General features: G+C 36.7%; 1 protein-coding gene across 9 annotated transcripts in view; it reads right to left on the bottom strand.

The window, feature by feature from the left end:
• Positions 1–581: 581 nt before the first annotated feature.
• XRCC5 (X-ray repair cross complementing 5) overlaps positions 582–24,405 on the bottom strand; it is a 53,676-nt gene continuing 29,852 nt past the window's right edge. For 5 of the 9 annotated variants that reach the window (XM_080599067.1, XM_080599065.1, XM_080599070.1 and 2 more), the window contains 6 exons: positions 22,149–22,242; positions 20,632–20,701; positions 14,251–14,360; positions 13,667–13,763; positions 11,546–11,613; positions 6,784–6,891 (listed from right to left, as the gene is read on the bottom strand). In XM_080599067.1, the coding sequence (XP_080455193.1) occupies positions 6,799–6,891; positions 11,546–11,613; positions 13,667–13,763; positions 14,251–14,360; positions 20,632–20,701; positions 22,149–22,242 (532 nt within the window). In that variant the 3' untranslated portion in view covers positions 6,784–6,798. Of the gene's footprint in view, positions 4,352–4,426; positions 4,514–4,565; positions 6,002–6,783; positions 6,892–11,545; positions 11,614–13,666; positions 13,764–14,250; positions 14,361–20,631; positions 20,702–22,148; positions 22,243–24,405 lie in introns of those variants that run through there. The other 4 variants (XM_080599066.1, XM_080599069.1, XR_013953411.1 and 1 more) reach the window with 3 other exon arrangements.

Below are 24,405 nucleotides of genomic sequence, written 5' to 3'. Positions count from 1 at the left end.
TTAAGGGATGAGAGGGAAAAGCTTTTGGTCAACTCATGCATTCAGATTAGGGCTTTCCATGCTGGCCTGCTTTGGACCAAATTAAAAAACCCTTTCCCCTCTTTTTCAGTAAGTAAAGGGTCCCTAAGCACTCTGATATAGCTGCTGTAATTCTTGGGAAAATCCACCATAGTGCAGAGGTCTATATGCTATTTCTTTGCATTGTGGATGTACCTTACTCCATGGGGAGAGAGTATTTATCATTTGACTACCTGCATTAGCAAGCTGGCAAAGGAATTCTCACACATCCAACCTATATAAAACTCCCAACAAACAGGTGCTTACAGCTACTTTACCTTATTTTACCTAGCATTATTTCTGATCCACATGCTTCAGGTAAAAGTATCTGCATCACAGCTGGTCTCCTCAGGGGCTTGTGTTCCCTTTATGCGTTGTCTCAGACAGCAGATAGAAAATGTTTCTAGCTATAGCCCACACTGGAGATATTTCTGCTTTCTGTTATATCTTGAAAGCTGCAACATTCACTCCCTTCTGAAGGAAGAGGAAATGACAGTTATTACTAGCTATTACTGCCCATCAAAATAGGAAGAAAGCGTGAGACAGGATTTGAATTGAGTAAAAATAAGAAGAAAAAATCCTTTGGTTTGATACATTGAAAACAACATCAAAAGTATTCCTATGGTCAACCTACCAATTCTATCACAGTCTTCCAAAACTTTCCGTTATATGAGTTCATACAGCTGACTTGGCGTATACACGGGGTCCTAAGAATTAGTACCCCCCAGCAAATTTACATATGACCAAATTTAAGTACATTTCAGTGCCGTGAAATAATTCCTGATTCGGTAACAGCAAAAAGCAGATTCTCTTATTCACGTAGAGCACGTGTGTTTAGGTTACTAGGAGTGGAGCTATTCCTTTTGTTTTGTAAAGCTACTTGTTTGTCAGCATGCCTCTGAGCATGCAGCCAAGCTCAGCTCATCTCTACCTTGAGCAACATACCACTGGGAACAAAAAAAAAAAAGAGGTTCTTTCTGACAGCTCTTCTGTGAGTACTCTACGCTGCTGGTAAAGGATATACTTTCAACAGTCAAAAGCTGAGAATTGTATGGTGAGGCACAGAAGGAACAGGATTCATTTCACTGTCTTAGTTCCATTGGCTTCACAAAGTTACTGGGAAGAAGCAGCAGATTAATTTCTGTCCAACTTAAATCACTGAAGCACTGTAAGTATACGCTGAAAAAGTCAGATGAGCGAAGGAACTATTTTAAGACATTCAGCTCAAAGATGCACTGAAATTACGTCTGGTCTGTAAAAACTAGAGAAAGGGACAGTTTTTCTAGCTCTTGTTTAGTTCTCTTATTTTCATAAATGTAAGTACTATTCCAAAACAGTAAACATGGGGGTGAGGGCAGGACAGAGAACTGATTTTTCAACTTAAAGCTTGCTACATGGAAAAATAGCTTAGTGATATGGTTTAGTGGAGGACTTGGTGTTAGGTCTGAGGTTGGACTAGATGATCTTGGAGGTCCCCCCTAACCTAGATGATTCTGTGAATATGGTTAAACTTTAACCTAACATGTATTCAAATGTTTTCTAAGTTCCTTGTACAGTAAGGACAAAGTACCTCTGCCTCTATGCCAAATTTTTATGTGGAGTTCAGAGTTTGTTCATCCTTTGTGAAGGGTAACAGGTTAAAAAACAATGCTTTGACTTCTTAATATATGTATTTTAGTTCTTTATATGTGACTATGACAGTATTACAAAAGAAAATTTCAGCTATTTTGGTTTTCTTTATTTTTCTTATTATACGGTAATCTATTCCTCTAAAGTTTCAGGTTCAATAGCTACAAAAAAAAAAAATAGCCCGAGCTTATACAGAGCTTCTCCCAAAGCTGCTTGGCAGGACATTTAGCTCACCCGAGGGAAAACCTGGCCTTTCAAACAGTGCACAGAAATGCACATACATAAACACCATCTAAAAGGACAAGCAACCTCTTGCAGAAGTCAGTATCTTCACTGACCAGCACCTTGCCATCGGTGGGGCTTACAAAGACAACCGCTCTTTTCTAGGCAGTAGTTCTTCAAAGAATTTAGAAACGCAGGCCTAGATGGGACCCTACAGCCCCCTGCCAGTGCTGGGAATTTGGGTATTTTAATCATCTTTTTAACCTGAATCTCAAAAGCAGGATGAACTTGGAGATTTTTGATGACTGATATTTATTCTGGTTCATGTTGCTATACACTGCGTTCCACGTCTTATGCTGTACTGGTACCAAGAGAAGAAGAAATGAAGAATAAAGTGGAAAGGAATCAAAGCTGAAAGCTTGGTGGAAATGAGTTTTCCTCTGTAACACACAAACAGCCTAGGAAAAAAAAAAGAATCTAAAACCCCACATTGCTTATAGGCACAATGGGAATATCCACTGGTATATTTGTCAGCTTAAGAAAATACCACCCCAGTCTTCCTCTTTCCAAACTGCTCCCAACCCAGCTGAGCCCATTATATTATCTGTCTTGCAATAGTCCCCCAGTCTCAGGCAAAAGCAGGATCTACTATCGCAAATGTAAAATGTAAAGATGGGCCCTGGCTAAAGAATTCACAGCCTGAATAACTTCTCCAGTCTCCCACAGACATCTGTGAATTTCCTTCCTAATTATCTAATTCCAAAAAATCTGCCCCAACACCGAAGAGACCATTCTGTCAAAAACAAAGCATCACAGAAGTCATCAAGAAGAAAATCTACCCCTGCAACTAAGTGACCACAGTGCAGTAGTATAGGATCTCCTCCCATCGGAGGTGCTTTGATAGCATGTGTCACACTTCTTTTTTGTGAAATTTTCACAACTGTCAGTGAGTACAAAATGGATTTCTGAGCATTGAATAAAGAAAGCAAGACTTGAGAAGTGCCTTACAGAGTCAGCAGACCCCACTCCTCAGTGAGAGAGCAACCTGTTTCATTAACAGCAAAACTAATATAAGGCTGGTTGCTAACAGATTGATGTCCCATTCCTCCTACACTGCTACTGGAAGAGCCTCGCTCTGCCTCTGTGGCTCCCCAAAACACTCTCTTGTCCTTTCTATATTCACAGTTCTAGGCTGCACCCCCAGCTCCCTCGTTACACCTCCTGGTTTAATACCTCTGAATACTTTCCACTTCCCAAAGTCCACCCTGCAAAATATCTTTTCTAGTCCAAGTTCCTCATCTAATTGGGGAAAAGAAGGAGGAGAGGACCTGCAGAGTAGGCAACATATGATACTGCTGATGCAACGTGATGATTAGCCTGCTAGCCGATACTCTCAGCTGTAAGGCCAGCCAAACAGGGAGTAAGGGAATAAAGGCTGAGAATTTCATTCCTTTCCCTTCCACCTCTTCATAGCATTAACTTTCATAAAACCGTTTTTAGTTATATAATACTGAAATCACTGCCTCTCCATCGAAGCTGACTGATACTGTCCATTAAGTTAAAGTAATATCGGAGTGGTAGATAACAAAGACACAAACAACACAATCACAAGCTCTGATCTTTCGGCAAAAAAAAAAGCTAACCAAGGTTATTGTCCCATATTGTTATTACTAGAAGAACTTTCCAGAAGTACTCCTTCCGCTAAAAAAATAATTCAGTAACATAAAACAAAAGTCACAGCCATTATCTCTTTTTTCGAAAGACGCCTTGGTAATTCCTACAGCTATGAAGTACAGGACAGGGAATGTCACACTGCTTGCAAGAGATTTGCATGGTGTTTTCTGCATGTTTGGTTTTGAAGTGGATGACTAACAGCTCTATTGCTTTTGAAGTTTTGAAGACTGGTCAGTATTGTAACTCAGAATGAGCATCTTCAGTGTAAAATGGTAAGTAACTATGTCAGAATTCATAACTGAAAATGTGAGTGTAGACTGAGTGAAAGATCTCTTCCAGTCATTTAACTTTTTCAGTTGAAAGCTGATTCTTTGGCACAGAGCAAGTATAAAATAAGGTTGCTATCTGATAAACTCTTACTAATGCATATCACAAGCTTCTGATGACTGATGCCTGGAAAGCTGGGCAGAATTAAAGATATTTTGCTTGCCTTCTGAGAATTCACTTTCACTTAATTTAACTACAATTCACACTCCCATTGCCCTCTTCAGTCCTATCAACTCAGTTACTATACTGAGCCTAAATGTGCTTTATAGGCATTGAGAAGACATATGAAATACTCTGCGCACTCCTAAATGTTTATTGCTTGACAGAAACAATACACTCTAAAAATGTGGCCAACTAGTTCAGAAGAAACTGAAAGCTGTAATCCTGATTTTGATTTGCAAAGTAAGTCTACGTCTTGTCTGGTCCTGACCAAGACTTCTCTCTGCAAAATAATAAAAATGATTTTATTGGGGTGTTGTGAAGTTTCGCGTTTGTAAAATATAGAAAAAGTAATTACACTCAACTTCTGTGGAAGGCTTTCAATGTTCAATGTTTTCACTGTATGCCTGGAAAAGGGTTTTTCAGTAGATTACCTATGCAGTACCTAGGTGAGACATCTGACTTTAGCAAACATGGTTACAAAGAAAACAAAAGCAATCCATTAAGTATTTTATTAATCAAACTAATTAAGAAAATTAAAAAAAACAACAGTGTTACACTCCATAAATCAGCCTAAAAATAGACGGTCCAAATCATGGAGTTACCAACAATTTCTTATTTACAATTCAGAAAAATAACTTTGCATGACACAAATGATCTAAAGGCCTGGAAACATTACCTACTGCCTGCCTTCTGCACTTGAGAGATCTCTTCAAAGTCTGCATGAACTCAATCAAGGTAAGACAAAAGAAAGGAGAGAGCAGGTCTCTGCGTAGGGAGATGTGGGGAAAAGCAATTGCTGTTTCACACACAGGAGCTGTTCAGTATAAAGGGCAGATATTCCAAAACATCTTTTAATTTTGCTCATGATTTTTTTTTATGATGCTACCACCACTTTGCACAGTATATTTATACATTTGCAATAACAAAGAACAGCTTTTAAAGGAATTAATCTGGCTGTAACAAGCATCTGGGAAGCTGTCATTAGTTTCTCTTCAGATCTGTAAATCAAATTTGAGTATCTCTTTCTAAGCAGTATTTGACAACTTTGGATTGCTTTGTGTAGACGGTACACCATTTCGGCTACCAGCGTTAACTATCATTAGTTATCTATCACAAGTGTCAGTGTACAGGTTTCACGTATTCCTCTGCTCTGCATTACCAGCATTGTATTAAATAGGCATATAACTGAGTCTTTTATCCTTTTAGCACCAGGAATACTACAGTAATCACAAAAGCCTTTAAAAAAAAATAATAATTTTGAGGATATTTAACTCTGCTGTTGAGCTGACATGAAAGAGAACTTGGAGCACAGAAAGATGACCGCAATTGTTGATTTGGGTACAGCGTCACAAGATCAGTACACTTGGCTCTGTTGTACGTTTTAGATTCTGCTGTTCATTTCAAACCATTACTTTGTGAATCCCTGGCCTAGAATTTTTTCAATAAACCCTCCCCCCCGTTTTTTTTCTCTGCAGGGAAAAAGCATGAAAATACAACCTTTCTCCTTCTGCAACAATAATGCTATGGAGTTACATCCACTAAAGATTCTATATTACCTGGTAACCTCACTGTGACATTTATGTCTTCCTTCTCAGGGAATATAACAAGAATTTCAGGCACAAACACAGGCTCTCATTAAATTTAGCGGTGTTTAACTGGAAGCAGTTCCACGGATAAACCAGATTCGCTGTGCTAAAGAAAAAAAGAGAGACCCCTTAAACATATCAATCCTCTGTTCTAGTTTTAAGAAGTCAGATGACATTTATACCAACTGAAAATGTTTTGGACTTCTGCTCTCTCATTTGAGAAAATAAAGAGGGATATACAGTCTTCTCATTAGCATCCTATTTGTGCGCCATCTTACAGGGAGCTCTCTTCCATAACTTGGCTTATTCAATCCCAGTGTATCATGCAGTCACATCATGTCCAGCTGCAAACAGAAGCAACAGATTTAGAAGAAAAGGTATTGAATTCAAGTAATTTCTTGTGTTTAGTGCTTATAAAATAAAGCATATTCAGAAATCCTTATAAGGATTCCAACATAAGAAATAAGAAATCCAACATAAGTGGACTACATGGAACTTAATACTAAACTGTTATAAAGTACAAAAACAAACCTTAAATCTCATCTTTGCATAATCATATGTGCAATTTGGAGACTTAAAAAAAAAAGTACAGCCCAAAAGTAAAAATATGCCTGCTATTGAAACTTCATTGGAACTGTCTACACCATAAATTTAAGCTTTGGAGACAGATTTGTAATGACTCAGCCTGTAAAGAAATGGCTAAAATGTTTTTTAATAAACTCTTGAAATTCTTGAATTTAAGCAAGTTAGTATAAAAGAAGGTTAATTGAGAAGATTAAAGCATCTTTTAATTTTAAATGACTTTTAGGTTTCAACCCACATAAATAGCTGTTCTAGATCTACAAGCTTTGTTAAATGCTATTGCAGTAAATTATAATAATCTGCTATCAAACCCGCAGCCTCATTGGCTCTTTGAAATACACAAGAGGACAGGACTAATCTATGTAAACACCCATGTTACTATACAGCATTCTATTTGCCACCATAAAATTACACATCTGGTTGTGTTTTACAATAGCGAACAAATCATTTCACATGGCTCTTTTCTGACTCAGTTCCTTAGGTGTTTTCTAAGACGTGATCTACTGCTTTAAGAAGCTCTTACTGCAACTTTCAGCTACAACTGAATTCTACAGCCACATCATGTCTTTATTGTACTCACCAAGTCATCAACATCACCACCTTCATCTGTAGCAGACAGAGGTTCATTTTTCTTTTCTTTCGGAGCCAAGAACTGAAAATACAAGTTTTCTTACATTTTACTGACGAAACTCTGACTCAATGTCAAATGAACAGAACTTGTCCTTTGCATATCAAAACTAATCTGGCTGTTAATGAAAAATCATCAAGAAGTCCATTCTGGTTTCCACCCTCCAAAACCACACAAAAATACAGGGAATTTCCTAAGTCTTGCTTTTAAATGATTTTATAGCAGATTGTTAAAAAAACTGACAAAGAATGTGGTTCTTCAGACAATGCACAGTTAAGCTGCAGAATGCCACTTAATAAGGATGCTGCAAATATTAGTACTTAGTCTCAGAGGAGATGGGGAAAGTTCATGGAAGAGAAACACTGAAGCCCAAAGAAACAGCCTCAAGCACAGGAAGTACTTGAGATGTCAGTGGCTGGAGCCATGGGCTAGATGGAAATTTTGTTCATCAGAGTATGGCCATTTTTATGTTCTTAAAAAGGTAATTTTAAAGGTAATATCATGAGTAGCTACAAGCTGCCAGAGGACAGGGACAAAAAAAATGTCCCTATTAATATTAATACATATGTAAGTTGACTAACATCTTGTTTAGTAAAGATCTTAAGTATGACAATCTAGTTCTGTGTGGAACTCAGTAGAAGCTTTTCACTTAATACAATGAACATTTATTAGATGAACAAAGACATGAATTAAAAAAACACTCTCAAACATGCAAGATGGTTCGAATGCTGGTCTTTAAAAATAGAACAGTCATTATGTAAAATTCTCTTGCAGTAGCTGCTGATACAAACACACCATATGCCCTTCATTTAAAGCACAGCATCAATAAACAGAAGATAAAGCTAACTTGCTTAGATACTGTAACTACTGAAATCAAACATACAGACAATATCTGGAGTACAACCACCTACGAATTATTTTTATTTTAACTTAACAGTAAAAAAAATAGTAACTTAGTTATAATAGTAGAAAAAATACAAATACGTGACTCTTGAAGTGTCCAGTTGTCCACAAGTTTTAGTTATAGTCTCTTTAGCAGGATAGAAATTAGAAAATTTCTGGGTAGAAAATAATGATATTAAACAGATTATGAATATCGGTTTTCGGTTTTGAGTTCAGGTAACATTTTTCTTTTTTGTGGAAACAACTGGTTTCTGAAAGCGAATTACTGTTTATCTGTGGACTTGACTTTTACAGACATGGAGGTCATGTAAAAGGCCATGGGATCCCTATCAGTGCTCCCCATCTCCAAGACAATGTACTTGGACTGTAAAAAGCTTAAACGTTATTTTACTTGAACGGTGCTGATCCTGCTCTAGAACAGTGTCAGCTTTAGACATGGGGTAAAACACCGAGAAGCTGCCTGCTGCATTCTCCCACCATATCAAGATGTGATCTAATGTTTTAATGTCTGAGTTCGCAATTTGAATCACTGGAAAAGGCATTCTCTCCAGCTCCCTCTACTAGGTAGAATATCAATAAATTAATGTTGTAGGAAAGAACGAAATATAACATACAATAGCAAAAGCAAATATATTGCATTTGGTTAACACCAAAGATAAAGGATGTAGACAATGTCTGCCTAGTTGTCTCATTAGCCAAAGGTCAAATCTTTTCTACATCCTGTAGAGCAATAATCTAGAGCACTGCAGAAGACTTGCTGCACAGACACCACTCATGTTTTAATGTTAACTTCATCTTATCTTACAAATTTTGTAGCTGCAGTAACAGGGATGGAACAAATTAGAATTTTAAGTTGTCGCACGCTTGTCTATCTTTTTTGCTGGAAAAGTTCTCAATCTAGTAGTAATACAAAGCACGCATTATGAAACTAAAAGCTAATGACATTGTCAGCTCTGAAAGGCATTTTGTGCCAAACCAAATTTCATTTTACGCAGTTAAGAGTCAAATGATATTTCCAAAAGTAGCACATTTTTGAAGCTTTCAAAATTAGCTTTCTAGCACTAAATTAGGTAAAGAAAGTCAAAAGCTAAAGGAATGTAGGATGAAAATTTGTAACCTGCAGTTTCCATCAAATTCTATATATTCAAAAATTTTTTTTTTTTTACAAACTCTGTTTTGCATTAACACAAAAACAGATTGTATGTACTAGTTGTGTTGAAATCCATTATCTTCCCCAAATTAATCACCAAAAGCACTTGACATTGCTGCTTTTTTTAACCTATCATCCTTACACTCTAAAAAGAGTGTACTACTATTACAGGGTTAAAAAAAAGCCTACACAGAACCATTTTTCTCAATGATAGGAAGAAAGGAAAACATGCATGGATAACCTAGCTCAACCAAAACAAAAAAAAGAATTTTTTACGTTACCTCTCTAATAAACAGCCTGTAAAGTTTTTCTTACCCCTTCAAATTCTATGAACTATGAATCTTATATCCAAAACAGTCCTGAAAAAGCTACCAGCTAGTGATCTTCACATAAGAGAAAAGGCTTCTGTGTCACACAAGACCACACTGACAGCCAATCCCTGGACCTACACACTTGCAATTATGAGCATTTGGCCTATTACAGAGGTGAAGAAAAATTGAATCTTATATGTGATATTTTAAAAGATCCAGTATAACCCTTTAATGAAGGGTATGGCCTTCATTATAGAAAACAAATGAACCTTTTTAGCAATCTGCTATAGATCTAGGAAAATGCTGCCTTCACACACCACAGGAAACTTGCAGCACAGTTTAACTGGACCAAGACTAGATTTTATATCAGCCTCACAAACTGAAGACAAAATTTCAGTCTCTCTGGATCTTATTCCAACACCACAGAGTCTTCCAGTTTCGTATGTTAGAAAGTCAAACAAACCCTTGACAGAAAATGACAGTTCCTTAAGGGTTCTGGTTTTGGCTCTGGAGAGTGGGGAGGTTATCTAGTAAATAACTGGGACTGCCAACAGCCTAGTTCAGCAGAGGGATGCAAGCCATTTATTCTGAAATGCAAGGTTATCTGTCACATTAGCGAACTCTTGCACTCTCAGCAGCCCAGAGCTGATTCCATGCAGTCTTTGTTATTCCCTTACTTTAAAGGGAAGTTATGGCTGTCACAAGACCTTCAATCAATCACAAAAGAATTTCTTCCTTTATTGCAACACCTGGCTGACTGCAGGATGATGTTAAAAAGTCCTTCTAAAGTCAGTCTACAATGTTTTGTTCCACCTTAGCCTGACCGCTGTAACTCTGCTCCTTGCTACTCTTCATAATTTCTGCTGCATTCCTATGCACAGTATTTCTCAGCCACCATAAGATCATAGTTCAGAGATCTGTGGATCTGTGCTCTGTAAGGTCTTTATGGCTAGTAGAGATTTCCTTAAGGAATAGAGGCTATTTCATGCAGCTTTATCACATTTTGAACAGCAACGACAGTTTCAGACTAAAAAGTGAAGTTCAAGAAACAAATGGTCTTGTGAAGTTTCAAAGTAAATTCATAGCACTCAGAATATGTAACAAAACCTGATATTCTTTAAAACTGCTGGTTTTAAAGAACAAAAGATTGTTCTATACAGTTATGCATGATGAGAAACAACCAGTAGGTCCTTCATGTGTACAACAAAAAGTCACTGTCATTTGCACTCTGTACACGAGTTTAGATAAACAAGCTCTTAGGAGCTTGTTTAGATTTTCACTTGTCTTCTTTACCTTGAGATAAATTGTTACAGATTAAAAAACAGTTTCTAAAATAAAACTTCATGCCTACTCATTAATTCATTCATGGAGAACCTACTTCAACCCCCTTCTTGTTATTGCTAATGTAAGGCCCAGAAGTTGTAAAAATCAATATGGCATCTTTTAGCAAAGCTGCTTCTTTGCAAAGTAGAGCAATTTTACCTACGTTTACCTTGAGGGGTCTGTAATACAGAGACCTTCCTTCTTCTAAACTCTTCAAAGTCATACGGCAAGCAGCAGCCTGATACAAAAATGCCCATCTTATCCTCTCTATGCAAACACAATTTCTGACAGCAAACCTGAATTATATCTTCTTTCAAACAGGCACCATTCTGTCCTTTATAATTCACTGCTTTGTAACTGTAGCATGCTTCATTCATCACTGCAGTTACTAAAGTGCTTTATTCCTGTAGGAAGAATACCTGCAAATACCCCAAATTTCTTTTTCTGAAAGAAGCCAATATGATGACCAATAGTACTAGCATAATCTATGGTGTCCAATCCACAAGACCTCAATAAAGTAGAAATTACTGCTTTCACTGCATATATGATGAAAACGAGCTATGACAGCTTTATATTGCTAGAGTTAGCAAAGCTTTTAGACCAAAAAAGTATCCTGATTTTTGAACTAGCATGTTAACAACAAGATCACAGCTCTTTATACAAAGTTCAAATAGCAATCTTGCATATAAAATTTATTGCTGTTCCATTAAACTGAGCTCCTGAAAATCCTGTTCTTCAGAGAGGATATTTTCAGATAATGATGTCAATACATGCTACTTTCTAAAGACCAATTAAAATATAATGCTGTAGCACATGCTAGGGAATTATTTTTGCTCTGGAATGGGGCATTATTAATTCTACAGCAAGAGGACAATATTATTCCTTCATAAGGATCCTATTTCATTCATCTAAAGATTTATATACATCATAAAGAATTTTCTGTTCCACAGCAAGAGCTCTACACAAATAGATGCTCATTAAAAAATGATACCTTTTCAGCTTCTTCACTAGTCACAGAACTTCCCTCTGCTTCATCTTTAGTGATCAAAGAAATTCTGTCTAAAAAAATAAAAGATATAGAAGTATCATTAGAAGGCTTCCCAAAAACAGACTTAACGTTAGAAATGAAATAAGTCCTCCAAATTCCAACTTCTCAATGTGTCATCATCACCACCACCAAAAATAAAAAAATATTGCTCAAAGGAAGATGTGACTTGCATAAATGAGTCAACTATGATATAAAAATAAATTAATGAGAATATTCATAAGCTTGTGGAAGTATCCATTTAGAAAACTGTTAATATTATGACAATCAAACTAATGAGACACTGAAATCATAGATCACAGATGAAATGCTGAAAATCTATCAGAAATTACACTTTTAGTCATTCACAGCATGCTCTTCAGTCCTTAACAGCCTTACAAAAATTAACTCCTACCATACAAACACTGATGCTGTGGTTCTACAGTATGACTACACCAAAGTGCTGGTCCTGCCCTGGTTGTGTTTGCACCACCATCCTGTGCAGTAACCCACAAAAACAAAAGAGAAACACTCAATTACTTTTCCCCCCAATTATTTTCCCAATCTAGCCATCACTTGGCTACACAAACGCTTGCTGCCGAATTAAGAATCTGTGGGTGTGAGAAGAAAGAACAGTAGGTTCAGAAAGGTTTCAGCAGCATCACAAGTTTAATGCCACCTTAACATGCCCACAGAGCTACACAGCAGGGTTTCACGAGATGAGTGAGAGTGAGCTTATCAAACAGATCTGCCTTGCTTCTGCTCCAAGAATCACTAACTCATTAACTCACATCCATCCTCTTGGTGATTGCAGTGGCTCATAACAAGGCCCAATGCCACATTTGGTGGAAAAAAAGGGCATGTGTTATGTCACAAGAAGCAGGGAAAACAGGACTTCTGCTTTTGGTAGCAGCAAATGAAAAGCAATTTCAGCTACTCAGCAAGACCAGCTAGTTGGATTATGCATAAAGCACCATGATTTTATCATCTTCTCAGAAGATAATCTATTTTGTATGAAAATATGATCCCTGTTTGTATTTGTAAATTATTTTCTCAGAAATATAGTCCAGTTTGTTGAAAACTCTGGTTTGAACCAACTACAAATATTAAAACAGTACTCTAAGCACGACTTTCAAAGATCCAAGATTCCTACTTCCAAAGGGTTTTTTGTGTGGTTTTTTTTTTTCCTCTTCAGATTTGTTCAGAGACAGTACCCTACAATAGCCTTTGAGAGTTGCCTTGTGCTGTTGGTTTTGGTTAATAAACAAATTCCCATTCTATATTTTGAAACTGGATATATTTTGAAGCTGGATAAAGCAGGCATTAAACACAGTCTGAAGTCCTTCATTTTGAAAGGTGCTATATAAAAGCATATAATTGCATTTTTATAGCATGCACCCTTAAATACACAGTTGGGCATTTAACAGATTTTCCTAGCACTGATTCCAATTAAAAACAAGAGTATGATGCAAAAGATGTTTTTTATAGCCCACCACGTTTCATATTTGTGAAAATGTTCCTTTATTTATCACTTGCGTAGTCTCTGAAGCTCTTTTGGAATTGCATTGCCCTGTATCTCCCAGTTTAATCATAGGTAGGTGTCATATTACTACATATTCCGTTCTTCAAGTTGCTTAAATACAAAACGATCAGTGACATATTTCAATGTTATTCATGCCTTTTTTGAGGCTTAATTTGGAAGAATCTTTTTATATATAAGCTGCACAAGTTTTTTCATTTATCTTAAAATTCACCTGAAATCCTATCTTGTTCTCCTTACCTTGTAACATTTAATTTGTCTCTTTTCTTACACAACTCGTTTACCATTTCAACAAGACTCGGCAAGACATCACGAAATCTTACTGGCAGGAAACTATTAGCACAAAAAAAGGAAGCTGTAATGTGAAAGCAAGGGTTGTTGCTGTTGTGGTTGTTTAGATTTTTTCCTTTTACACAAGCTGAAGGAATGACCTGGATCAAAATGCTGCTCTAGCTTTAGTTTAATTGTCCCATTGCTAACATAAGGTTTTCTCCTACATAATGAATATTAAAAGTAGAAATACTCTAAAAAGTGAAATGCCATCATACCTTGTACCACAATCTCCCAGAAATCAACTAAGGCTTTGTCTTCCACCTTTGATTTCAGGGCCTGCAGAAAATCATTAAAGCACCACACCTTGGACAGCTGAAAAAATAACAGCAACGATTACAAGAAAATAAGGAAGTAGCTACAAATATTAATTCTTCATGAAGTCATCTAAAATGGTGAGCATAAGTCATTACACATTTTAATTCTACTAAAACCAAGTGTTCTAAGGAAAAGTGAGCCACAAAAAAACAGAACTAGAAATCTCTGTACCTTTTTGAAACTTGTTTTAATAGAAATTTGTAGAATAGCATATTTTTCTTTTATAAACATCAGGCCACAGGCCTTGTGGTTTTATGTTTCAAAGAACAAAACCAACAGTGCACAACACCACAGAATCTAGTCCTTATTCAAGTTAGGAATAAAGAAACACAAATGGAAATATATTTCTAAACTTTCAAACAGTATAAGTGATTAAAATCTTTTTAATCTACTTCTCCTGTAGAAATAAATTACCACGTTTTCAATATAGGAAATAGGGCCATCATATCTTCAATTTGAAAGGGTTTTCACATATTAACATTACCTTCATGGCCTCCTCTCTGAAAACTCTGATACAATTGATCCCTTTCATGTAGTACTGTGAACTTTTATGTTCCAGAAACTGATCAATGCGGTTTATCAGCTGCTGACTCACTGAAAGACAAGGAGGAATAAATAAGTAAACCAAAGAATGTACAATTCCTCGGCAAAATAAATAAATAAAGTTATTTGCATCTCTTTCTATTCCACCTTGGCACACATCAAGAGAGTTAATCATACCCATACTGCCTCAAACAACTCAATTTGGTAATTGTCAGTATCTAAGCTACTGACAATTACTCCAGCCTCCTTGAAAAAGCTAGGTATACTGGGAAGAAACTCAAGCACAGCCAAGGTAAAATTCCAAACCTAAAAGCCAAGAGAAAAGCACTGGCCTAACTTTTTCACAGAAAGTAAAACCAGAATATTTGGGATCCTAAGGCTGAGCAATGTTATATTTTACAACTCTAAAAAACATAGCCCAAAAAGATCCTTTGAAATACATGCTTATTTCAATGAAAGGGTTAAATTTACAGTGAAGATGTAATAACATCAAAGCAATAGCTGTATTCCACCATGCTTACCATAATCATGGATATAACAGCCAGTGCTTACTGTTTTCTATTAAATGCCTAACTGAACTGGATCTGAAGGATACCACCTCTGAGGAGATGAGTGAAACAAGAAGCGTTTGATATTCTCCCACTAGCTTTTGACTCTAGTGAGTTGCTAGAAAAGGAGGCAGATAGCGGTTCTGTCCAACAGCAGCTATCACACAAGAAAGTGTGCTAAATTGCCTACTGCTCCAGAGGTGATCAACTCACTCTTTATTTATATTACCAGTAGCTGACAAACTAAATTGAAGTCTCACTACTTAAGCTCCTCAAGTTAAGCCGGTCCATTTTTTTCATGGTTAACGATTTTCTCATTAAATGTTCTAATTTCTTACGAATTGCACTAATAAAAGCAAGTCCTGCTGGTGGTGGTGGGTTGTTGGTTTGTTTTTGGTTTGTTTTTTTAAATGCTGCCTTTTCATTGATGTGTTAAATTAAAACCCCAGGCGCTACAAGGGTGCAATAAAAGTCTTTATTGTCAGAATGATTCCAGCGCACTGCTTGGAATTATCAGATCCTCTACTTCTTTTGCATTACTTTTTTTTTTTTGTAAGAAACCTTTTCTATTTGATTGCCCTGGCAGGCATCAGAGGAACACTGTTTCTTGCTACTGCCTGTGAGCTCCTTCTTTTTGAAATCTGTTTCCAAATCTGAAACAAAAATAAAAAGCCCTGCAGTATTTTAATAGGCAATGAAACATCAAAATTATGCAGAAAACATGGCAACAATACATGAAGTCAGATTCTTTTAAGTCTTGAAACAGCTTGGCTAAAATTGGGTCTGTCCACTGGGTCTGCATTAAATGACAGACCAAATGACTGACAAATACAAAACAGATAGAATTTGTGCTCTAACTGGACTATCAAATTACTGCAGGGGGACAAAAACAACACTGGAGACAGCAGAATAGGATTATAACTCAAAGTTCTCCAAAGTGGACTTTGTGCCATTACACCTGAAGGTCTGAGAATTTTGTTTATTTTTCTTCCCTTTCTTCTGCTACCTACCATCTGCCTTTCCATTAGTGTATTTGCTTTTGGGTGATGCAAAAAGTGAGTACAGACTGAAGAACTAGAAGTAAAAATGCTTCAGTAGAAGATCTTAATTCATACAGAAATTAATCACTGCCCACTGGCACTGAGGCACATTTCCTACTCTAAAATACATTCACCAGTGCTGTTACTTCTTGTGAAATATGCCATGAACGATTACATTCACTTGTTATCTGAATAGTTACGGTACAAAAGTGTAGTTATATTCTCATGTTTGTTCAATTTGTGGTCTTGATTACTAGGCCAAACAGATTACAGCTTAATAATAGTTGAGACTGTATTATTGTCCAGGTTCAATTCCTTGATGATACCTTTAATTCCAAGGTGATTCCTTGTTAAAAACATAGCTCCTTCTGTAGACAAATGACTCCTATTATTAACAAGCTTTTGACTTACCCAGTGGTGGTGATAATGATTTGTATTAATGGACAGTGTTTAAAGTAAAAGTCACTGACAAATGAGTTAAACTACCTGATAATGGACTTTAAACAGCTGCTCTGTGAGGATGATCTTTTTGTAACTGACAAGAAGAAACAGTTTCTAAACTGAAAAGTGCCCTAATTTTTAAGGACTTCCTTCATCTTTAAGTCAAGAAATAAGGCCCTTACCAAGAGCTGCTAAACTACTCCAGTGTGCTGTAAGGTACTGCTTAGTTTTGGGATGGTCTCTCTAAATTGCCATTAACTGTGGGTATGGATTAGGATTATTTAAGACTGGACATCCAAAGGACATTTGGCCCAAACCCCACTCAGACCAGGGTCACGGTGAACCAGGTGGTTCAGTGCTTCAAGCAATTTAGTTTCAAGTAGCTCCAAAGATGGAGTCTCCAAGTTGCCCAGGCCCCTCTTTCCATGTTTGACTACCATCACTGTGATTTTTTCCCCCCATATCCAATCCAAATTCTGTTTGTTGCAACTCAGAGCTTTGAGTCTCACCCAATTGCTATGCCCTTCAAAGAAAAGTCTGGCTTCACCTTCTCTGTGAAGCAGACATACAGAAAACTTCAGTGTTTTTTTTTATACTCAAGTATTTGGTCACATTCTTCTAACGACTGAATTGCTTACATTAAACCAGTCATTGCATTTGGCCTAACCAGCAATAACATATGAATAATCTGATAAATACAAATATATCCTGTCAGATAAAAATAGAGACAAACAGCAAAGACATACGCCAATAAAAAGCAAAAAGTAAACACTAGTGTTTTGTTTTGTTTTTAAATATATCTTTGGTAGAAGAAATTTAGTACTACTAAACTGGTACTAGACATTTAGTAGCTAACTAAACACCTTCCTAGAGAAAATCTGTAAATAAAATATCTTTCTAATAAGTTTCCATTGCAAATCTGTCATAGACGATTCTTTTCTGCACATGAAGCATCCAGGTTGAAATGCTCTTGTTGCAAATTTTACTAAGAAATGATCTACATGCCATGGCGGGAGTGTCACCTCAGGCAAGACAGAATATTTACCAAAATCTACACATGAAATTGCTGACTCTCTTAACCTTATTTTGCCCAAAACGCCTAAGAAAAATATTGACAAACTTACTACAAACATAAAAACAGAGTCAGGTGCAATTTCCCTCTGGACACTTTTTCTAACATCCATAAACTGTACAGTTATCACTGCAGATTTACCTCTGGCAATCAGTTAAAACAAAAAAAGCTCTTTCAGCTACAGACACCATGTTCTCAGACAGTAGTCCTGTAAGTACCAATGAAATCTGACCTATAACGTCCACCTAAAATTTAGAAACCAAAGAAAATGCTACATGTGTGCCAGTATCTCTTTACTTAAAGCCATCCTATCCTCTACAGGATTGTATGAAAACACTGTCTGCTTCCCAGAAATACAGACATGAATGGAAACCCATGAATAGGCCAACAGGATGACATAGTAGTCTTGTGGCTATTTCTTCGGCACTATGAAGGTGGCAAACAGTCACTGTATTTCAGAGTCTTCTCTGCAGGCACAGCAATGAAGAAGTTCATCGTACAGCTGTGAGAATAAAGATTCTACTCAGGCAAACTCATCTATTTTATTTGCATTCATTGATAAAAACGTCAGAAGCTGTTATCAGAAGACTACTCTTTGTGATGACTGCGCACTTGTAACCTGTTCAAAAGAAGACCTGCATAAAATGACAAATCTGTGGCCATGCATGCCAACAAGGAAGTAAAGACATCTAGAGAGGAAGCTCAATGCTACTTATCTGAGCAATGAACACGAACCTGTACGTTGGCACCCTCACACACAACTCATCACGTGAACTTTAAGTGCCTCCCTACTATAATATACACAGATGTCAATTAAAAATGAAGTTTATAACTGGTTCAGAATTTGAGCTGCTAGTCTCCGAAAACCTATCCCTGAGACCCTTGCCGATATGAAATTTTTCAATTTTCTAAAGAATGTATTTACACATTACCAAGTCAGACATTACTCTACTTGCTAGGAACAAATACACCGTCTCTCCCACTCTGGTCTGCTGTGGAACACAGCACGTAGACACACTGTCCAAGCTACACTTACTTAGGCTTCTCCTATGAATGGCAGAAACCCTGACCATCAAATACCAGTGAGGCCACTGCAACAGACGGTAACGCACAGCTTAATTAAGATCCTTGCTGACAGTCTTTAAACTACAATTCTTCCTATTGCTACAACTTCTCTGTCTACCAAAAAAAAAAAAAACCCACAACCCTCATCCACCTCCATGCAAACAGTTGAAAGGCCTCTGTCTTCTGAATAAATCTATTTAAAAATTTTGAAGTCAACTTTTTCCCATATCCCCCAATTTTATTGGCTTCCTCTGTTCTATGGAGGGATTTTGCGGCTGTTTTTCAGGGAGGGAAGGAAGAAGGAACTGCTGCCTTTTTTTGAAGGAGAATGTAGGCTCTAACCAGTTTGAAGACTACATTGGGTCATCTTTTTATATTGCAAAGAAAACAGGGTACAACCTGTCTGCATCTTGACACATAAAACATTATTCTTCCCCCCAATAAACTACTAGAATGCCTGCAATAGATTACCCTTTCCTGAAAGGACATTTTAATTTTTACGTGCTCTAGCAGGGTTAAAAAAAAGCTTCCTCATTAAATATGATATAAAACTATATTTAAGAAAAACCCCGTTAGAACCACTGAATAGTTTTAAAACAGAATTTACTATTTACATAACCAGAATGTCATACAGCAAGCCATTAAAAACATGCCTGCAATGTTTTATGTACTAAGCCAACTAAAAAGCACTAAAGAAGAAAAAGGATTATGCAGAAGAGAAAAATAATATGCAGAGCATGCTTTTATTTATATTGACTTCTCTCTCCTTTAAATGGGTGACTGCACTACATTTTGTCTAGTTATATCTATTTATATATAATAGATCATATATATAAAAGCAGATTTCTCAAAATTTCAGAAGCTATCTCAACACGTACTGCAGTTATGTCCAGAACAGCTACTGAGTGGACATATTTAAGCACTCTTCACTTAAATGATCTTCACTGGTAATCACTACATTTATTTATGTCTTAAAACTTTCCTATGTGATAAAACTAATTACCATAAAAGTGTAGTCATTTTCTTCAGTTTCAGTATTCTAGTGTCTTGTACAATGCTTTTTACTACATCTTAATATATCTGAGACACAAGAACACAACTCCCAACATTTTTTCCAATAAACATAATTGGTTCTGTATCTAAAGATACAAAGCTGGCTACCTGCCTGATAGTTCTGGAAAATCTGAAGAGAAATAACCACATAAGCTTTACAAGACTATTGTAAAATAATATATTACTTAACATACGCCTCAAACTAAGCCCAAAAGGAGCAAAGGCATAGCTGAAATAACCAGCACCCGTCTTCTTCAGAACCCCTTCAAATATTTCCTTTGAAAAGAAGTTGTACATTAGTGGCTATTGGGCAGATGAGATTTACCTTGCAACAACCTTCAAATCAGCATTTAAGAGGAAAAAGGACCCCACTCATCTTGTGCACCCTTTTTAAGATAGCTTTGGATTACATACATCTCTGTATAGATGTTCCACTAAGAAAATACTAGGCAAACAATAATTCCTCTGCACTGTCAGACTTAGAGCGTGCCAGACCAATGAGACCGTGGCTGACCCGCGCTTTTTATTCTTCCTTGCCTCTGCATCAAAACCCCATCTTTCTGTGTGCTAAGCGATAGATTCAGTGCGTATAGAGCCTGCTCACACCTCTTGAGGTGCTAGCTGGTTATTACATCCCTTCTACACATTTTACTTTGCTCACAAGCAGTAACAAATGATTTTTGCATGTAAATATTTAAATCCCAGGCATCTGATTCTTATTTCTCCATAAAACAAGATTAAGTAGGCAGAAGACAGGTCTGTCACACAGTGCCCATTCTACAAGCCTCCACTTCAAGCTAGAAAGATCACATATAGTCAGATGAGAAGCTGATAAACAGTTCGAATAAGGTACTCAGTGTGAAGGGATCTTCTGTTTGCAACAGCTAAGTTGTTACTCAGATGCCTCAGTGTAGCTGTCTAGTGCCATCTTACACAAACGAGGGTATCTGAGACTTACAAGTGCTACCCCTCATTGCTGAGCAGCACTGGAAGCTAGGCAGTATAGTCCAAAGTATCTCACATAGCACTAAAAACCTGTTTTTAGGAAAATGGATTACTAACTCTGAAGATGCTGCTAAATATAGTTAAGATAGATAATTTACCATCTTTGAAGTCAGCATTTTTCTGCCTCACCAGAATTCGGAAGTCTTCTGCTGGGTTAACACTGCCAACCTACAAAAGGTCCAAAACCAACAGAATTGTCTGTCAATATCCTTCTCTTTCTTCTTGTAAGGCAACAGGAACCTTTACATTTCTCTTTAACATGGAAACAGAACCTCTACATTTCTCCGCATGCAGACACAAAAAACACGATGTGTGTTAAACATGCACTACTCCTAGCAAAGGTTAGTTATGACTCTAGCCAGATGAACTTACACTTACTACACCGCACTCTTATAGGCCAGCTATATTCTCTGGGGTTTAGAGGTCAGAGGCACAGTAATTCAGGCTTTTAGTTCAGCTCTGAAACAGACCTCTCACTAATCTTGATAGTCACTTAATGAGGAATGGGACACTTAATGGGAGCCCCCAGGCATGTGGGTACAGAATCTTTGGCTTGCCAAGCCAACAGGAAGCTCAAAATTAAAAGCTCATACTCAGTTCATTTACCTCTTCTGGCCCACTCTAACATCTTAAAGATGAAGTTCTAAATGGGCATACAAGTACAGAAACCTTAAAGAAGAACTAAAACCAGATCAAACATAAATGTTTACTGAAAATTGGATGCAATAACCTTAGAATGAAAATTTACCGTGTTTACCATTTCCTGTCAGAAATCAAAACTCTCTTAAGTGTGTTTGAAATTTTTATGCTTTGTTGTCAATGTAATTCTTAGATTTCTCAGTAAACTTGCTTGGCCTCAGTGTTTCTTTTAAATTTGGTAGTGCCACTTTTCAGCTAATATCAATAATTGATTATTAGGAGTAGAGTATCTGGCACAGCTGTACACCTTTCTTAAATCTCAATCATTCATTTAAAAATGAACTTTAAAGGATAGTACATTTGAAAACATGGGGAGTTATCTCCATTAATATTAAATCACTTATCCTGTGATATGAAAAAACAAATAAAGGAAGGTGTATAGTTATGATGCAGACTTCACCTACTCATTTATACAACACCTAAAGTTAAGTTAGACATTTAACCTAGCAGCAAGATGAAGACAAACATATCATTTATTCGAAACCCCAACCAATGCAGAGAACAGTCTCTAACACCCCAGCAAGACCTTTGATTAAATATGAACAAGCAACTTCTATGCTGCAGAATATATGAAAGAAAGGAAGAACAAAGTTCAGCTACTGAACCCCCAATTTTGTGATTCTGTTTTCATCAGATCCACAGGCTCACCCTTTGCAGTTCTAGACACCAGGGGAGAATTTTGTCCTAAAATATCCAAGATTAATGGAAACTTGTGCTAATATGTATCTAAGAACAGAGAAAGTTCTCCTTACGATCTCTAAGTAGACAAAATTTCAGTCATGAATATCAGCTAGAAATCATTTCATCATTTCAGCTAGAATCCCACCCTTTATCAGGAATTCTGTATATTCACTACAATATGTTTAGAGAAATTAATCTTTCCCTTTGATAACCAGAGTTGTGAAAATATACTTACAGAGGTGACATTGCCTTCAGCAAGTTTTATGATGCTAAAGCTATCTTCCTCATCTTCAATTTTTTGTTTCTTAGGGTTGGGTCCATCTTCATTGCTGGAAACGAGGAGGACAAAAATGAACAGAAACACTAAATCAAAGTAAACTGCTCTGCCTACTCAGTATGAAGTCAGTAAATTTGCAAAGTATACACTGAACACTGGACAAAAATTCGTTATACAGCTGTTCCCAAATTAACAATAAAGCACAATTCATTTCTCCCACAGTCTTCACAAAGCAGACAGTAGAGACAGATCAAATTTTATCTTAGCGTAAATGAAAGGTACTGCTTGTTGAAAGTATAAGATTATTGATACTTATTTTCAGGAGTGAATTTACTCATACACCTCTTTACCACGTTTCAGAATACAGGCTGGCTCTCTCTAGTTGCTTTATTTGGAACCTGTATATTGAGTTGACCTTGCTGATTCACTGTACACTGTAAATCAATAATCACATATGACATTTGGTATTCTCACCAGATTCCTTTTAACCATAAAATGGCAATAAAAACTTAAATATTAAGTAAGAAATCCATTTACTCTTTAAAAATTACCTGCAAGTTCCCGTCTTGGAATTGACAGCTACTACCTATCTGTTCACACAGTGACTTTTGAGTCTCATAACTCACATTCTCCATCAGCACACAAGCGCTTTATAAACTTCCACTTCCAGCAGTCCAAACTTGCTAGACAAACCCCAAATAAGAATTTTCTCAGAACAATCTTATGCTACACCTCAAAATGCTTTCAAAACACGTTTTTAAAAAGCTACTTGTGTTTTAGGCTACTTTCTACCTTTGCCCTCACAGGTATCACGGTGTATGCAACCAATGCTTCAAATGAGAAGCTTAAAATTAAGTTCCAAACTTACAAAACTTTGGATCACGTTCTGGCAACACAAGAAACTCTAATTTATCACAAAAGGGGAAAGAAATTGGACACTATGTTTTGTGTTGTTTAATATAACAGGCTGACACAGAAGAATAGATTTCGGTTTAAGAATGACTGAAAGTTATGATCTAAATGATCTAAACTGCAGTATTTACCTTCAAGCAATCCCAAAACAAAAATAAAAAGTTACTCTAAAAAATTCTGCTACTGCAATAAAAAGAAGAAACTGCTTCATAAATCAGGGATAAAAACAGAGATCATGGACTAGGTGCCATGCTGCATTCTTTGAAGTTACAACTCATCTTAAAAGTTGTTGCCTGCTACTGAAGCAAGCAGCTATTAAATAGAAATTGCACAGACTTCCTTTTTACTTTCTACAGCATACTCCTCCCCTGCTTTGCAATCAACGTCTATCCCACTTCATTTCTGTAGTCTCATCGTTCCTTTTACTTAATTTTGTCACTACTGAAATGAAAGCCCTTCTCCTCAGCAACTCCTGTCATCCAACATAACCCTACTTATCACTCTAGAAGTGATGACTTTGGTGATGCCTTAGGACAAGGAGACTAGGATACCCTGCTTTGTTCCCAGCTCTGCTGACTTTCTGGCTGACCTTGAACAAGTTGCTTAGTTGCTTTATTGTTTTGGACAGCCATTATCCCTGTCTGTAAAATGGAAAAACTTATCTAACACCACAGAGTTCAGAACTTCTACTTGAACAAAAATTCTTGCGTGCATTGAGATGGTTCGCTGATAAGTGCGAAAACAATGGAAATTCTCATTTTTTCCTCACAAGTTGCTTTGTAATTCATTGCAATGCCTTGAAATATTTTTTCTCCTGCATTATTTTTGCTGATTTCAAATGCTTTGGGACTGGAGGTAGGACGAGAACATAAATGAAAATAGCTGAATTTAACTGCCTAGGACCAAACCTATAGCCATCATTAATTAGCGCAGTACAGCTGAAACTAAAGAATCTATACCTATTAATACCAGCCAATGATCTGACATTTAAAATCTGTTACTAATAACGCCCTGATTAGCAGTATTTTTTAACTACAAAATGTGTAACTACTCTGAGACAAATTAATAAAATACAAGATTAATTTAAAACACTTCTACATTTAGACAGAGGCCTCTCACATATTGCAAAACTAGATGAAGTAACAGCCTCTCGAAAGCCGTCCTAAGAAGGAAAACACAAAATACTTTCAATTTTAGTGGACTTTTTAAAAACTACACAGAGCTTAAGAAAAATGAAACAAAACATTTTTTTTTAATCTTTAGCATTAATAAGATATGCCTCTATTTATGCTGCCTTAGTCCC

Source organism: Anser brachyrhynchus, assembly GCF_964034855.1.
Source record: "Anser brachyrhynchus genome assembly, chromosome: 7".
NCBI lineage: Eukaryota > Metazoa > Chordata > Aves > Anseriformes > Anatidae > Anser > Anser brachyrhynchus.
Note: the sequence above shows the minus strand (reverse complement) of the source record. Positions and strands in the feature narration are given on the sequence as shown.